The sequence below is a fragment of the Diceros bicornis genome, chromosome 10, assembly GCF_020826845.1.
Source record: "Diceros bicornis minor isolate mBicDic1 chromosome 10, mDicBic1.mat.cur, whole genome shotgun sequence".
Classification (NCBI taxonomy): Eukaryota; Metazoa; Chordata; class Mammalia; order Perissodactyla; family Rhinocerotidae; genus Diceros; species Diceros bicornis.
Window position 1 is genome coordinate 48,018,538 of NC_080749.1, and position 18,488 is coordinate 48,037,025.

At 35.3% G+C, this 18,488-nt stretch overlaps 1 protein-coding gene across 7 annotated transcripts in view; it reads right to left on the reverse strand.

Annotated features, from left to right (window-relative positions):
• Positions 1-5,846: 5,846 nt before the first annotated feature.
• SCN1A (sodium voltage-gated channel alpha subunit 1) overlaps positions 5,847-18,488 on the reverse strand; it is an 80,727-nt gene continuing 68,085 nt past the window's right edge. For all 7 annotated transcript variants that reach the window (XM_058548625.1, XM_058548622.1, XM_058548627.1 and 4 more), the window contains exons 21-26: positions 17,423-17,704; positions 14,918-14,971; positions 12,950-13,087; positions 10,945-11,049; positions 9,111-9,381; positions 5,847-7,024 (exon numbers count right to left, since the gene is read on the reverse strand). In XM_058548625.1, coding sequence (XP_058404608.1) covers positions 5,847-7,024; positions 9,111-9,381; positions 10,945-11,049; positions 12,950-13,087; positions 14,918-14,971; positions 17,423-17,704 — 2,028 coding nt within the window. The remainder of the gene's footprint in view (positions 7,025-9,110; positions 9,382-10,944; positions 11,050-12,949; positions 13,088-14,917; positions 14,972-17,422; positions 17,705-18,488) is intronic.

Here is an 18,488-nt window from a genome sequence, read left to right on the forward strand (position 1 = left end):
GGTGGCCTAGTGGTTAAGTCCACGTGCTCCACTTTGGTGGCTCAGGGTTCACTGGTTCAGATCCTGGGCACGGACCTACTCACCGCTCATCAAGCCATGCTGTGGTGGCATCCCACATAGAGCAACTAGAAGGATGTACAACTATGACACACAACTATCTACTGGGGCTTTGGGGAGAAAAAAGAAAAAAAGAGGCAGATTGGCAACAGATGTTAGTGCAGGGCCAATCTTCCTCAAAGAAAAAATCTTTGTTAAAAAAAAAAAGAATTTCTTGTGATGCAACTTCCCCAGCAATACGGGAATATTTTCCTCCTCTGGTGCCTTTGCTATCACATTAACTGAATCAATGTTAATTGATAACCTCATAGAATATTCCCATGTGCCAGGAAAAACAGTACTATCAACTGCACCTGATTGAAGCAATACTATTTTTTCACTAAAAATGTTTTAATAAATTCATAGTGATTTTGAAATGTTTATTTTTTGCTTAATAATATGAAATTCCAGTGCACACATGGTAGAATATGCAATTACAGTGCATATTTGCTGTCTTTAATATAGTTTGCATAGTTTTAATCTGAACTTTCTGGTACACACGTACAAACATACGAACTTATGAGGTCAAGTAGCAGTTGTCTATCCAGCGATTCCTAGACTCTTGATTTCATGTACCAGAAAAATACAAATGAGAGGACCAACACAAGGTTACCAATTTCTAATTTGACCAAATAAAATATTAAAACAACCTACTATCATGTATTCTCACCATAATTTCTAAAAGAGCATTTTAACATAAAAATTATTTGTCTTTAGAAAATAATTTTAAAAACACACTTTTGCAATAAAATTCTTTAAATTGAATATGCTCAGCTTTATAAATATTTGTGACATCATTCTTAATTTCCTGGCTTGACTATAGGCGTATGAAAACTTTGTCATGGGTGCTAGTCTGTTGAACTGTGTTTGGGGTTATCAGTTTACACCCACAATATCTGGGCCCCAGCTCAGACAGCCAATAAGCCACCTTCTGTTATGATATGGACAGAATCACCAGAGTTTAGATCTCCAATTTAGATCTGTCTAGCTTCAAATCCTGGGGGGATCTTAACTGCTATGCCACAGTTCTCTCCTAAAATAGCCTTATTTTTAGCAATCTAAGGATTATTATGAAGGGCAAGGAATGTAATCATTTAAGTGACTCTTCAGAAAGATGACTTCCAGGAAACAAGAATAGTAGTTAAAATACAGTATACTTTGAAGTAATTAGGGATAGTATATCTAATTTTGAGGGTAGAAAACATAAATTCTAGGATACCAAAACAGATGATAGAGTGAACACACATACATGCACACTTTAATAACACAACAGCAATAAAAAAGACACACACACATCTATATCTCTATCTATATATCTCTATTTACATACACACATATACACGTATAATTCATTTCCCTGTGAACCCATTTGTGAATGAGTTGCAGACGTCATTCTGTTCACCCCTAAATATTTTAATGTGCATTTTCCAAGAACAAGGATATTACCTATAGCTATGTAAGAGCCACACTAGACTTAATAAAATTAGGAAAATTAACACTTTTAGGATGCTAATAATTAATCAACAGTCCATATTCAAATTTACTCAGTTTTTCCAATAATATCCATAATCACTATTATTTTCCCAGTCTAGTATCCAATCCAGAATCACACATTGTGTTTAGTTTTCCTAGCTCTTCAACTTCTTTTGTTTTTTATGACATTAACATTTTTGAAGAGTTCAGTCTAGTTAGTTTACAGAATGTCCTCAATTTGATTTTCCTGATCGTTACATTCTTGTGATGCAATTTTGACTGAATACCAAGAAGTGATGTGTCTTTTTCAGTACAGTTGGTCCCATAATTGATAATGTTATCTTTGAAGGTAGTGTCTCCTAGTTTTCTCCAGTGTAAATTTTCTTCTTTTTCAAACTTTTAATTAATATAGAAGAGATACTTTGAGACAATGCAAATTTCCTATTCCCAGTTAAACTTTCACCCATGAGTATTGTATTCATTGATTACTCTTGCATGAATCAGTTGTCATTATGATGGTTGCCAAACGGTGATTTTCTAATTCCATTATTTCCTCCACACTTGTTAGTTAACATTCAACTGTAAAGAACGGATTTTTTCTTTTCTCCATTTATTTATATCAGTGTATACTTGTGGATTCTTATTTTATTCAATGAGTTGTACTTTGTTACTGTTGTTATTTATTTTATGCTCAAGTTGCTCCAGTTTGGGCCAGTGGGAAGCCCCTTCAAGCTGGTGCCTGTGTCCTACTGACATAAATCATCATTCCTTGAGCATTAAATTACTTTTTGGGACAAGAAATATTATGCAAAATAATACCAAAATGAATATGGTAATTTATATGATTATGTTTCACCAGTTCTCTTTGTATTTGGAAAGGTATCAGTGAGTACTGGTGTGGATGTGGAGTATAAAAAATATGTAGAAATTCTCCTATAATCCTTATTTACATTGGTTGGAAATGTAAAATTCTTTTCAGCTACTGATAAATCAGAATTAATTGTTGTGTTGTTTTAGGACGATGGTGTTATGAAGAGACAAGGTTAGTAAATTGTAGAAGGATGGGAGAAGCACTGTGCATGACTGCTCCTTTTCCCATCAAGGCATGTTCCCCCTTCTGGCTTCACTACTGAGATTGTGTTACCCTGATGACAAATGACGGCTTCTCCTTCCTCAGACATTTAAGTTTTTTAGGCTGACGAGTTTACCATCTGGACCACTCCAGTAACATTTCCATGATCTCTGTGAATTCTGTTCTTGACATCATTGTAGTTTCCTTAGTCCCTGTTTTTCTATCAGCCACAGCCAGTTAGATTAAGCCTCCGAGCTGACCCACGGCAAATCTTAGCCTCTTGCCCACTGTCACAAGCTATTTAATCTCTGTATCATCCAGGAAGCAGACAGATGGCATGCTGAAATGAGGCAACAGAGAAGGTTTTCAAGTGGAAATTTAAAAAAGTGTCAGCAAGGTTAGGGGAAAGCTTCCAGGAAAAGGGAAGCACTCCACGTCCAGCCATAGGTCTAACGGGAGCAAGAGCGGGAGTGACGATCTCGGAGAAAGTAGCTCTCCTTCCGTCGTAGGAGGGGGCGGTCTGACTGGAAGTCTGACTTTCTCTTGAATGCGGCCCTGCCAACCCAGAGCAACCCAGGAAAGAAGGAATTGAGGAATAAATATCCAATTTCACTCTTCTTCCACTGATGCCTTCCTGCTGGGACTTCCCATTGGCCAAACCAACTGAGAGCGTGAGGGTGAGAGAGCCCCTTGACGAAATGCATGAAAACACCCTCACACACAGCAGGATGGGGAAGCATGGAGAGTGGTTCTGGAGGAGCAAACGAAATATCCTACTCACACACAGCAACTTTTAATTTTTTAATACAGATTTAAGGGCTTCTTTTTATACCTCAAGTGGCCATCTACTGTTCCTCTGGTTCCCATACTTCTTTTCTGCCTGGAGCGACCAGCTTGTGCTTGGGCAACAGTTCCTTCTCCTAACAGAGATGACACCCTACTGCTTGTAGCCCCTTGGAGGCCTACCCACCCCCCACACCCCAGGTTTTCTTGCTGTCAGCCCAGGTAGACAGACCCATTGGTGTGTGTGTGTGTGTTTAGCTCCCCTTCTCCCCTAATTAGTAGAAAAAAAAAAGTCTTCATCTTGTTATAAAACACTGTTAACAAAAAGTAACTGGGCAAACAATAAAATAAAAAATGTAATCTTTATTAGTTTTGCACATTTTTAATGTTGGTTAGCATCATTTAGGGTAATAGTAGCATTTTCCAGCATGCAGTTCACGAATACAGTTTATCTAAGTAGTTTTAAGAAAAAGGGGAGACTATGGTTTGCTTCTGTAAGAAACACAAAATGTCCTGATGTAATTGACTATATAAGTTCACTAGTCTCTGTTCTTGTGGGAAAAAAAAATATGAAATCTACATTATATTTAGAGCAATCTAGAGCAGCATGACTCCAAAGAAATGAAAACATAAACAGAAATTAGGAAAAAAAAAGGACAAAAATGAAAAATAAGCACTACTTTCAATTAGTTAATGCAGGCACTACCAAAAATGTGAATAAAATTTTATACCCTTTTCCAATTGCAAAACATAATTTGGATGTGAGCTGTGAACTTATTTTGCCCCTTAAAATTATGAAATAATCTAAAATTAGCAAATGTAATAAAAAAGCAGAAATCTACAACTACCCATTCCTGTTTTCATTTCTTATTTAGCAAATTTCTTCCATGAAAAAGTACTATGGACAGAAAGTAAGAAAAGTGATTGTGATATCAACCTGAAGATAATTTCTTCTTCATATTTATGTACATAATGCTGAAAAATAAAATAAAATGACTTTTTACAGTATTTATATTTGCTTATAAAATTCCAAACACATTTTTAACAGGTTAAGCAGTGTTTTTTGTTTTTTTTAACATGTCTGTACAGTCTGGCTATACACCATATGTTATCCACTTAAAATTTTAAAATAACCAAAAAGCTGTTCAAGTGCTGCAAACTATTGCTTAATGACTTAAAGAAATGAGATCTGTTGAACAATTTCCTTGACTTTACCACTGACATATGGTTTCTCATAAACGAGATTCTGAGCAATGGGAGAAACCAGATACAGCAGCATGGTAATATAAACATGCATTGATAGAATCCAAACTATCTATAATGGTACAGAATACATTATATTACCTGTGTAAAGTTTGCACTCTACATTTCTTGTGGTACATATTTGATGCAATAAATACTGTGCTTGGGTCATTATTTGTTTGCTCAAACGTGCACCACAGGGTAAAATGACTATTTACATAATAAATAGCATTTCATTAACATAGACAGTTTCAACCTTGCTGAGCAGAAGATGGCTAAACAAAGTGCAGGATTAAGCAGAAATTTTTAAAGGGTTCTTTTGGTTAAATCAGTCTTCGGCGGGGAAGCAATGCTCATTATTCAGTTTTTTTTTTAACTACAATAAACAGAAACATAACATTTATGACTCCAGATATTTGAATGAAGTTTGCACCTGCTAAGATTTAATGGCCTACCCCCTAAAAATGATCTACTTGGTCTAGGGACTGGATTTGACAAAACAAGATCAGCAAAGCACCTCCAATTATTACCTAATTACCCCTCCCAGAAACATGAATGGAATTTAAGAACTCTGTTTTCCTTGTGACTGTTTTTCATGCATGATCTCTAAGTGTAGCATGCCTTCATGCAAACCACGTGTTTGTGCAGATGGGAGGGCCATGAGATTTGCCATAACCCCCAGTGGCATACCTGTGAAAGAGGCCCTTTAGTCTATTTCCCAACAGAAACCCCATTTACAAAAATAGTCACATATAATAAACAACATATGGATTAAAAAAAACATGAATCCACTAACAGATTTTGTAAAAATGTGACAAATGTGGCAGTTGAAATGCAAAGAGTGGATACAATTACTACACTAAAGTGTTTCATGTTAAACACCCCCCAGATTATAGGTTTGTACACCTTTGAACTGGTCCCTACAGTCTGAGTAGCCATTTCATCTCGCCTTCAGCAGTGTCAGCTGGTAGTGAGAAAAGTAACCTCCTGTCAAGGTCGTCTCCCCTTTACACAGAGTCACAGTTTTCCGACATGGGGTCACTGTCTTATTATAGGCACTGACCTTAAGTAGATTTGTGTAAAAACAGTCAGTTTGGCATTGACCTCCTAAAGGAGTCCTGCTGTCAGAAATACATCACCTTCACAGGCTGTAAACGATTTGTCATTCAATTATTTTTATTTATTTCCCTTTGGCTTTCTCATCTTTGCCTTCTTGCTCATGTTTTTCCACGATTGGCTTTGTTACCCGATCATAGGAGGGTGGACAAGCTGCTGTGGACATGGTCAGATCAGTTTTTTCTGTAATAGAGTTTTCATTTATTCTGTCAATTATCATGTCTTCTTTTACAAGAAGATTAGCCCCACCTTTGATTTTATTTTTATTATATGTAAATGAAGCTTGTTTTACAGTTCGCTTTAAAAGGTGGCGCCTGTAAGCACGTTGAATAATGACAGCAGACACCTCCTCTTGTTTTCGTTTTAAAGTCGTAGTTATTGGCTGATAGGAGACCTTTGAAGGATTGGAAGCCATGAACCGCTCTTCCATCTGTATTCGAAGAGCATCCATCTCTCCACTCTCCCCCAGAACCCGCTTTGTAAAAGCAAATAAGATGTCAAGGCAGTGGATCCGGTCCCCACTGACCATGGGCAGATCCATGGCAATGAGCTGAAGTTTGTTCGGTTGTGGCAGATTGAGGGGGGGTTCAAGAGCAGCTGCAAACTGAGATAGTTTTTCAAATTCCATGAACTGGGTCGCATCAGGATCAAACTTCTCCCAAACCTCGTAGAACATCTCAAAGTCATCCTCACTCAGGGGCTCTGCACTCTCTTCAGTAGCAACACTGAAGTTCTCCAGGATGACAGCGATGTACATGTTCACCACAACCAGAAAAGATATGATGATGTAACTGACAAAAAAGAAAATCCCAACAGATGGGTTCCCACAGTCTCCCTTAACTGAGCTTCCAGGGTTAACTTTATTAGGGTCACAATCGGGTGGTTTACTGTTGAGAATAGGTGCTAGCAATCCATCCCAGCCAGCAGAGGTGGTAATTTGGAACAGGCAGATCATGCTGTTGCCAAAGGTCTCAAAGTTGAACATGTCATCAATTCCAACTTCCCTCTTAACATAGGCAAAGTTGGACATTCCAAAGATGGCGTAGATGAACATGACCAGGAAGAGCAGGAGGCCGATGTTAAACAACGCAGGAAGGGACATCATCAGAGCAAAGAGCAGCGTGCGGATCCCCTTAGCCCCTTTGATCAGACGCAAGATTCGACCAATCCTGGCAAGACGGATCACTCGGAACAGGGTCGGGGACACAAAATATTTCTCTATCAGCTCAGCCAGAAACATGCCTATGGATAAAAAATGAGAATACCAACCAGTGAAGAAGTTATCCGTTAAAATAATACTTAAATTTCTGTTAAGGCTCCAAGGTAAAGTTCAGAGTACTGACATTCAGTTACATAATCTTAAATTTGACATACACATTATATATATAATTGTATACAATATATATTATAAATAAACCTTAATTTTGACATTCAGAATAAATTCAACTCAATATTTGCTATGGACTAAATTACATCCCCCTCAAATTCATATGTTAAAGCTCTAACTCCCCATTCTGAGGTTATTTGGAGATAGGGCCTTTGGGAGATAACTAGGTTTAGATGAGGTCATGAGAGTGGGGCCTTCATGATAGGATTAGTGCCCTTATATGAAGAGGTACTAGAGAGGTTGCTCTCTCTCTCTTCCCCTGCCGTATGAGGACACAGGGAGAAGACAGCTGTCTACCAGCCAGGAAGAGAGCTCTCATCAGAAACCCACCCTGCTGGCACCTTGATCTTGGACTTCTAACCTCCAGAAATGTGAGAAAATAAATTTCTGTTGTTTAAGCAACCTAGTCTGCGGTAATTTGTTATGGCAGTCTGAGCTGGCTAAGACAATATTCAATTCAATAAGGATTTTATAGTACTTTTTGTCTTTGAGGGACATCTTTAGACTATTTTTAGCTTACATAAAATCCCAAGACTGAATCTAAAAAAATAAGTTAAAAATGCTCAAGTCTGTCTGAACAGCAATGGCCAACAGTATAAGTACACGTTTATATGAATATAATTATTTTTTCTGAAATTGCCATATCATCTATCCTCTATTCAGTCCTTACCTGTCTAAAAGTGTCTGCAGTTTTTAATGCTATTTTCATCTCTCCATGAACTTGACACTTCCCTAAGCTTCCACTATAATGTTCTTATACATTTACATATGCTGTGGTGCATTTCTAAAAGGATCCACGCTGATGATCTTTCTGGTCTCCTGTGTCTGACATTGGTCTCTCAGCCCTCTTCTTTTAAGCTTCTTTCTCCATTTACCTTTTGAATAATGAAATAATGATTGAACTGAAGAGCAGCTCAAGAAACCAAGTGCCTTCGAGTTATACTGCCTTACTCTATAAAGAGTAAGTAAGCCTAAGTGTGTGTGTGAGAGAGAGAGAGAAAGAAGAGAGGTGAGTACAACCCTAGAACTCTATCTACAACTGATTACACCACAGCTTAGTGTGGGACTCAAAAGCTACATACAACATATGAGTTGGATATAAGACCAACTTCTTCAGAGGGGGGAATGGTAATGAAAATCTGCCCAACAGAGGTGCCCCATATTAGATGGTAAAATATTGGCCCAATCATAACATCTGGTTTAGGAAAGAATGAATATTTCATGCTCACAGACAGACTTCTTCACTTCACTGGAGCTAGAGTTGTATCTTTAATGAGATGAGCTATTGCTCATGTGACCTGTTATACATTCCAGGCTTTGAAGTGTATGACTGATGAAATGATGTCCCATGCCACCTCACTTCCCTTGTGCATCATTACTATAAATCCATATTAAGGTAATCTAGAAAATCTCTACCTGATACACTTAAAGAACCTACCATCTGCATTTGCTAACATTTTGTTCTTATTTTTATTCTCTTTCTACTCTATGCTTTTCCTTATCTTGCCACCAGCTTCCACTTCTATCTATATGCTGATGACTCTATGTCTATATCTCTGATGCAAAGTCTCTTCTGAGTACCAGACTAAATTTCTAGTCTTCTTCTCAACAGACAGAGCCATCTAGATGTTGTATAAGCTACTCAATCTCAACATGTCAAAAACATTTTTATCTTAATTAATAGCACATTTCTAGTTCAAATGAATGAGACTCTACTATATGGACAAATAATATATCTAGTCTAAAATGGAGAATAGGATACAATACTGTATATTTAGCAGGAACCCCATTTGGTAAGAAAAACAAACACACCTGAATGAAATACATCAAAATTTCCACAGTGGTTATCTCTGAGTGGTGGGATGACCTCTAATTTAAACTTGATTGTTCCAACTTTTACTTTTATTGGACTGAACTTAAGAGACTTGAAATACTTCTTACCTACAATGGAGAGAATGACAACCACAAAATCAAAAATATTCCAGCCTATGGTAAAATAATAATGGCGGAGGGAGATGAGTTTCAGCACACACTCTCCAGTGAACAGCACAATAAACACCAGGTTGATGCGTGACAAAATGTTGGTCACATATTCACTCTGGTCATCTGTTTCTACCATCATCGTGACCATGTTAAGACAGATGAGAATCATGATGCTTATGTCAAAAACTTGTCTGGTTACAAAGTCAAAGACCATTCCTTGAAATTTGTTCTGTAGAGAAACAGAAATGCTTTTAGCAACAGTGGAGTTTTCCTGTACACATTAGCATCTACGTAAGTACTTTCTGCATTAATTGACTTTCTAGTATTGTACATAGTAACCACTGGCCCTGAATTTTGTAAAAAATGCTTTATGGCTCATTCATTTTTTGAAGTTAGTTATCTAAATGCTATTTACCAAGGTGTATTCCACAGAGTAACAATCCCTTGTCAAAGGTGATTTTTGATAAGAAACAGTGCGTGCTAACACTTCTCTCAGAGGCACAACATGCATATTAACATATTAAGATTACGAGAAGTTAAGAAACCTGCTTAATTTTGTTTTACCAGAATTTCCCATGATCAGTTGGACCATGCAGCCATTTCAAAATACAGTATCTATTAATATTCCGTTTGTCTTATTCTCAAAGAATTGTTGAAGGGAACTTGAGGTTTCCAGGAGACACCTATAACGTTATGCATTTAAAGCCCATGTATGGCAATATTGATGTTCTCCCACCAAACAGTCTTTGCTGACATTGTCAGACACAGAATGCTGAGCCTACACAGGGATAATTAGACCAGAATGACATTCCTTATGCTTTGATGTCAAAAATTCACATCCCTTGTCATTGATCTGTGGTTCTGCTCCCCAGTTTTGCCACTGTCAGTCACTGCAGGCCATTATCTGGCTCATTTCTCTAGGGCACTGAGGAACTCTAAGGATATCTTCTATCTTACTGTTTTCCTACACATGGTTGACTCATTTCTACTTTCAGTGCCAAGGCTTAACAAAGGAAAGTACATATTACGTATCATTTTTAAAAGGCAGCTGTTGGCTAGCCCAATAGGACTGTTCACTAGTATTTTGTTCCCTAATGCTCCCCCAGAATTATTTTAACCTCATAGATCATCATCATAAAAATTAACACAGTGTGAGATAAGGCTTCTCTATTTCACAGCAGTTGTTTAGTTGGTTCATCATGGAAACATGAGAATTGTTATTTATCATCATGAATTATATTTATTGACTCTGACTTCAGTAAACATTAGTAATTTCTAACTTTATAGCCATATATATGAATAGCAGATAATAGAATTTTTTCCTCCTCCAAAACACTGTACCTTTAATAAAAAATAAAACAGAAGTAAGGTATTATTTCATTCAACACTTCATCTATTTATTAATCAAGCAGAAAATTGCATACATTTTAACCCCATCGAAAGGCTTACTCCTCTCCCTAACATTACTCAGCAGCTACTCTTGAGTTACATGATCAGCTTTTTCTTGTGCACATCACATTGCCTATGTGTCCTTTGCATTTAGAGTGGATTCTTTTGTGTAATTCTAAATCCCTTGAAGATAAGGGTGCATTTTCTCTTTCTTCTTTTTCTTTTTCGCCTCTCTCTTTTCACAAAATTTTTACCATTACCATAAAAAGTATAAATTAATTATGCTCTAAAAGTGGAAGAAATCTTTGCTGCTGGAAATGTTAGCTGCTATCTCTTCTGTGAGAAAACCCATTCAAGTTTTTGTTTTTGCGTATTTTTTCCCATATCATTTGGTATTTCTTACTCCTGGTCGAGGTATAGGCTTTTGCGGCTTTTTCGATCCTAATTTTTTCATTGCATTATAGTATTTCTTCTGTTCTTCTGTCATAAAGATGTCTTGACCTCCAAAGTATAGAAAAGAAAAATCAAAACTGGTTAAAACTGTGTCCCTTTGCACATAATTTTTCAATCAATGTTAAGCTTAAAATAGGAAAGGGACAGTTAAAAAAGGAAATGCAAAATTCAGCCAATGAGCCTAATTATGCCTGGGATTTTAATTAAAAGAACTTTTTAAGTAACATAATCTTATTTAATTTTCACAATCATCCAAAATTGACTTTATTATTTTCATTATTATTTTATGGAGGGAAAAAACCCAGAAATTGAGAGGTTAAATATTTTTACCCAAGACCATATACTCAGTGGGTGGTAAAATTTGGTTTGCTGAGACACTAAATACTTGGTTCCTTACACTATACACACTGCCTTACTGAAGTTAGAAACAATGATTTTCTTATTCAGATATAGCAAAGAGTAAGAGTATGTATATTGCAAGACAGTTTAAAGTTACTCATAAAAAACCACTTTCCCTCTGCCAAGAAGTGGAGCAAAAGCATGGAAAGAAAGGTGGGTGAGTTGGTAGAAGAGTTAGGGGATAAATCGGAGATCGTAATTATGGCAGGTATGTGATAGGCCAGTAGGTACAGAGGATTGGGACTCAGGCTGATAAGGGAAATGAAATTGCCTGATATTGACTACAGAATAACATTAGTAATAATAAAGGGGGATGGGGCAGGAATGTTCTAAGGTGAAAGAGTCTCATACAATGAAAGCACTCATTATATAACAATAAAACACACTGAGTAAACGAGATGAAGGACCAGTACACAAAGGAATAAATACAAATGGCAAAAAAGCACTTGAAAACATGTTCAAACCTACCAGACATAAAAATTAAAATTAAATACAATTTTCGTCTATAAAATATCAAGTATGCGTTAAACAACAGAGATAATGTTTGACGCCAGCGAAGCAGCAGTGACCTGGGCACGTCTATACACTGTTATTGGGAGCATGAGTGGGTGTATTATTTGGGGGAAGCAAAATACTTTACTCTAGGAATTTATCTTAAGGAAATGATTAAAGACAATTTATTTTTTTGGCACAAAGACTTTTGACAAGGCACTATTTAAATCATTAGAGATTAGAAACAACCTAAATCATCAATCTATTGGGAAATGGTTAAGTAAATTATGATAATGTACATATGAAGACTTAACAAAATGGGAAAATACTTATGTTAAGTCAAAAAGAGAATTTATAGATAAAATAACTTCAATAACAAGAATATATGTAGAAAAAGTTTGAACAGAAAAACATAAAATGTGAATAGTGGTTCCTCCCCAGTAATGATATTTCTTTACTTTCTATATTTTCTATGAAGTGTATATATAATTGGAATGATAAAATGGCGTTTATAAATGATAATAATTAATAAAGAGCTGTCCAATTCAAGACTAGAACTGATAGTTTATAATTAAATATCAGGGAGAAAGAAGTGGGAATACATAAAAGGAACCAATGAAGGGGAAAAGAAACACTAGAAGAAGCTTACATCTCAAGCGTAATTTATTGCAAAGATTCTAAGGGTTTTAGCTGGAAAATATATTCTCAGGAGAGGAGTTGTAGGGTTAAAACAACAAGTTGACTTTAAGAAAGGGACATATGCCTGGGTTCTTTCTTTTCCACTTATTCTCTTTCAAAAGATATAAAATGTGGTCTCTGATTTAAAAAAAAAAAATAGAGAAGAGAGGTTTTGTGAGTCCAGGCACAGGAATATGGAACACAGTCATTCTTGGCTTTCTATACCCTGAAAGAGATGGGCAGTGGATGGCAGAGGGAGAGGATGCAAAAATAGATTTTAACATATACTGCTATTTGGTTTCTGAATTAAAGTACTCATTTGGTAGTGAAAACACTCAAAGTAATTTTATTATCTTATTAGGAGAGAAAATATTAGAAATACTTATCTTCTTTTTTTGCTGGTTGAAATTATCTATGATGACACCAATAAACAGGTTCAAGGTGAAGAAGGACCCAAAGATGATGAAAATAACAAAGTAAAGATACATGTATAGACTTTCCTCATACTTAGGCTGGAGTTCCACCTACCAAAGGAGAATATTTTGTAAAAGATCACAATACATTTTGATGCTGGAAGTCATTGGTGCTTTTTCATGAGAATAGAAAAGAGAATTCTTAGTAATACGTAAGCACTTTGTTTTTCAAAAAGTATTTTTCTTTTTTCTCTGAATCAGCTACCTCTAAAAAAAACTCTGAAATTAGCCTTTTGGGTAGTTTTTCATGTGAAAAATGGGATGTTTTCATTTGGAAAATATGGTTATTTTGATGTTAGAATTTATTTTTTTAACTGTAAATACAACTAATATCTTGCTATTTGGATAGTGGCATTCTAAATTTGGCAATTTTTTTAAGATACAGAATTATAATAATTTTAAAATTATTAGTGAAAAATTTATACTTCAATAAATATATATAGACTATGTTTAGAAAGAATCATTTGTGCATGCATGAATTTATTTAGCAAATAAGAATTGAATTATTCATTTAGATGTTTGGCATCATACCTTTAACATTATAACATTCATTGAATTTTTCAGATTGAGTAGGCATAACTGGACACTCCATATTATAAATCCTCAAGTGATAACTTAATCTCTAGATTGTACTTATAGTAAATGAGCATTGAGCCATCACTTATCACTTGGTAAAGAGGTAAAGGAGTCACTATAGATAGTGCCCTCATAGCTTCATGTCCTTCTAAAGACAATAGAGTTAAAAACCAACCAAATGCACAAAACACAATAATAAGTAACCAAGTGAAATAACTCAACTCTGGGGGATATCAGGAAGGTACTCAACATAAAACTAAAGCCACTTATGGGAAGTGCATATCAAGAAAGGTAAACGTGAGCTCCATCAGGTGAGTTAAAGATTACACAGACAGAGGTTATTCTTTATGATGATAGACTAAACAGATGGGATTTCAGAATGGAAAGATAAAGGCTGATAGAAAAATACTAAATTTTACAAAGATTTTTTTTTTAAATAATTTTATTTATTTATTTATCTTTCCCCCAAAGCCCCAGTAGATAGTTGTATGTCATAGCTGCACATCCTTCTAGTTGCTGTATGTGGGACACGGCCTCAGCATGGCCTGAGAAGCGGTGTGTCGGTGCACGCCTGGGATCCGAACCCAGGCCGCCAACGGCGGAGCGCACGCACTTAACCACTAAGCCACAGGACCGGCCCCAAAATTTTACAAAGTTTTGAAGAGCGGAGTTGGAATGCTCATGGATTTCTGTTATCTTCTTGAAGCTTGAAAGAGTCTGTTGTAGGAGAAATGTAAAAAAGTAGATCTTTACTTTGGTGATAAAAAGTTAAAGGAAACTGTTGGACACAGAAGTGATTACAGCATCGGTAAAGGCTCCAGTTAATTTACAGATGCTAAAATCATATAAAAAATGGATTTGAAAGGGATGATTATAGAAATTTAAGGCTGCCTAGACAACATCCCTAACTTTTCATACTATTCAATATGGAGGGTAAATATACATTTCGACTACTGATGGCAATCCTATATTTCTCCACGTTTCCTCTGGCACACCAAAATGATTACTGATTATATAATTAGTAGATAAAAAGGAAACAAAATTGAAAAATATTTAATAGAAAGATATTGTTAGTTATTAAATATATGAATGTTACTTTAGTTTGACTTTCAAAACAATTTATGTTTTGCTTTATATTAGTAAGATCTTTCTAATAAACATTGCTATCCCTGAATATTAATTTGCCATATTTTTCCTTTTTTTAAATCATTGTAGAATCATTCCATTCAGCTGCTATGCTCTGTTGAATTAATTTTAGCACCTAATCAGTATTATAAAAAGACTTAGGATACAAGACATACTTACATTTCTGGAATCGACTGCTGCATACATTATATCCATCCATCCCTTAAATGTGGCCTATTAAAAAGGACGTGCATGTTTTACTTTGGAGTAAAAGTAATTCAGACCTGATGTTTAATAAATATTGTTACTGATATATTTTTTTAAAAGGAACATTTTTGAAAGACATTTTGAAACAAATTTTACATGGACTTTGGACCAACACAATATCTCAGTAAGTCTTTTCATTTCTAGAACACATCATGAACAAAATGGTCATTTGATATATCCTCCTGCTTGATAACCAACTCACAAATCTTCTCAATCCTTTAGAGTTAATGGAATCATGCAATTTGAAGGGCTATCAAAATTTAGTAGAATACTTTTAGAAAGCTTTACAAATGCCAACACATTTGGCAATGTCTGTAGGAGCAAAACCAGGATGACTTAGAGCTGATGATCATCCGCTGAAAACTATCTGCAAGGTGATCAAAGCAACTGAAAGTTTAAGATTTCTCTTGACTGTAACATTCTAAGAATCATACAGGTAAACATAAAGTTAGATTTGCCACTATCCTTTTAAGAATTTTGAAGCATAATATCCAGAAATAACCCTATATTCCACAGTTTTTTCTGTAATTTTTTATGAGAATTAGTTAATATGGGTAAGAAAAGTGGAAAATAGTACAGTAGACACTTGACATTCACAGATTCAAGAAGGATCCCAAGTCTAATAACTTATCATAATTTGTTATTTGTCCTAGAACATGAATTCTGAGCCCTGTGGGCCTGAAAGGATTGTTCCTTAACTAGTGAGCAAGCCTACAAAGCTCTCAGCATCTGTATCCCAACACATCTTTGTTTTTATAACACTAACACTTGTGAAGTGGTAGATGTCATGGGAAGAAAGCCAAGTAAGGGTGCATGTGATGGCAGTGAAAAGAAAGCAATGATTCTTAGCTGGAAAATAGACTTTTTTTTTGTATATTAACGAGAGAAATGTTGAATGTGTCAGTGGCTGAGGTCAAGATAGAACAAGTCCATTACACACTAGGTACAGGAACAGAAAAAACTGACTCGAGGAACCATTTCGATGAGTTACTAATTAACAGAGAGGTGATTCTGTATAAAGCCAAGTATAAAACAGTACTCTAGAGTTTCTTAGTAGCAGAATTTACTTAATGGCTTCATGTAGGATCTTCACCCTATATTTTTAGGATCACAGCATTTTAAGGGATTGCTTGAAATTTTCCATTTTTATTTTCTCAATTTTATGGAGGAAGTGATATGCTTTAGTGACATTTACAAGTGTGGTTATTAGTTAAGGGTTAGGATAAATGCCCAAGGAAATATGATCATGTGCCTACTATAATATTTAAAGAAATCATACTTGCCAGATTTTTTAAATCTCTATTTTAATTGCATGAGCATGCAGAGTAAGTCAGAAACATCTACAGGAGAAATAAGAATTTCCAGCAAGAAGGTAGGAAGAATTTGCAAAGGAAACATAGTACAGACACCTCTGAAAGAGCTGCATGAGGGTTTTGACCAGTGCAGGTTTGTTTGCTTGGTTAGTCTCCTGATTGGAAAATATAACCCTGGTGAACAGAAATAGATTTCTGCCTTAAAAACTCTGTAGAACCACAGGGAAGAACTTACACAGCTGTGTGTGTGTGTGTGTGTGTGTGTGTGTAAGCTGAGTTTTCAGCGGCCAAAATAGAGCAGTATTTTTACAGCGTTTTTCAAACGATCTGGAATCTGTTTTTATGCATTGCTCTGTTGGTGAGGCAGCTGTAGCCAAAAGCAGCATCAAATGCAAATGTTTAAAGGACCGTCATCTTTTGCATTTTTATAAACTGTGAACTATTTTTCTTTTGGATGTCAGGCTTAGAGACCCACAAGTGAAAAAATTAATATTTAGATAAAATAAACTTAGGTAAATTGTGCTGAAAGTTCATTTGAGGTGAGAACAGCTGCTTGTGTTTCATGTCCGTGTTCAGGCACTATCGCATAGTATTTCCATTGCACTATGAGGATCTAATCCTAAAACCTAAATATCATCCCCCAATCTTCAATCCAAATCATACAATTCAGTAGCAGTTAATTCTCATCAATTAGTTACAATGCAATCAGATGTGTTAAGCGTGTGTGTTTTGGGAGGGTGATCCATCAGTCAACCAAGCTTTCCAATTGCAGTAGAGAAAACATAATAGCAAACTCATTGATTTATTAACCAACTTGTTCATATGGGAAGAGAGAACAATATGGGAAGAAAGAGAAAAAGACCTTTGAAAAGAACTGAAATACCTTGCCACTATCGACTATGTCTGCACTGCTTAAATACACTGACACTTCCACCCATCTGGGCTCATAAATTTGTATTAATAAATCAAAATTAGAATAAAAGAAATATGTTATAAACTTTCTTCTTAATAACTAAACTTTCTTCTTGGTAACTTAGATGTATGTCATTACTTTGTTATTATTCCAAACAACAAAGAAATTTCAGAGAAAAGAATATTTACTTACAACTTGAAGCAAAGAGAGATACCCGAATCCTACATTATCGAAGTTTACTTTCACATTTTTCCATCGGGCAGTCTCATTTCTTTCTATTAGTTGTAGGCAATCAGAATGATTATTCACTTCGCTGATGTCAAACCTGTCACCAGTTGTGGTGTTAATACAGTGGTAGAATTTGCCAGCAAACAAATTTACACCCATGATGCTGAAAATTAGCCAGAATATAAGACAAACCAGAAGCACATTCATGATGGATGGAATTGCTCCTAAAAGGGCATTCACAACCACCTAATACACAAATGGAAAAAAAGCAAAGTCAGAATTCTTGTTGGTTAAAAAAAGAAAAGACAATCCCCTAGTAATCTTTAGTCTTTCTAATTTTTTTATCATTGAGGCTCTCCTAGGATATTTAAAAGCAAAGTAAGAAAAAAATCTTAAAACGCAATCCATTCTTTCTTAAGCAGTACATTTAGGGAAACAAATATAGACACCATAACAAAGAAACAAAAAGAAGTTTAAAAAAAGAGGACGAAGTACTAAAAGATTAAAGTAAAAGCAAACCCAGAGGAATTTGCTGCCAGATGAATTCAGAAAATTTGTTGTTTATTAGAAAAAAGCGAGGAAGGAAATCCTAATACAGAAGATTAACTCATTTTAAAAAGGCAATATATTAAAGAACAAAACTAAAATATTTGGACATGAGTTGATTTGACCAATATACTTTAATAAATTAAAAATTCAGATGTATAAATATAAAAATATTATTAAATACCTAATATAATTTTGTCCTTAATTATTCATGCATTGCTATGACTAATAATAATTTTTGCATAAAAAGCAAGACAATTTAGCATTATGTATTTCATTAGATCATCACATCGTTTATTTCAAGCTCCAGTCATGTCAGTTGTTTCATTTACTGAGTTTAATTCGATAAACTTACTTTAAATGAAACATAACAGAAATCAGTTTCCTAGGAAAATAAGAAAAGGAAGGATGCCATACATAGTTCCCAAATCTGATGTGATTATATCAAGTTTTGTGCAAATAATTATCTACTCTTTTTCTATGG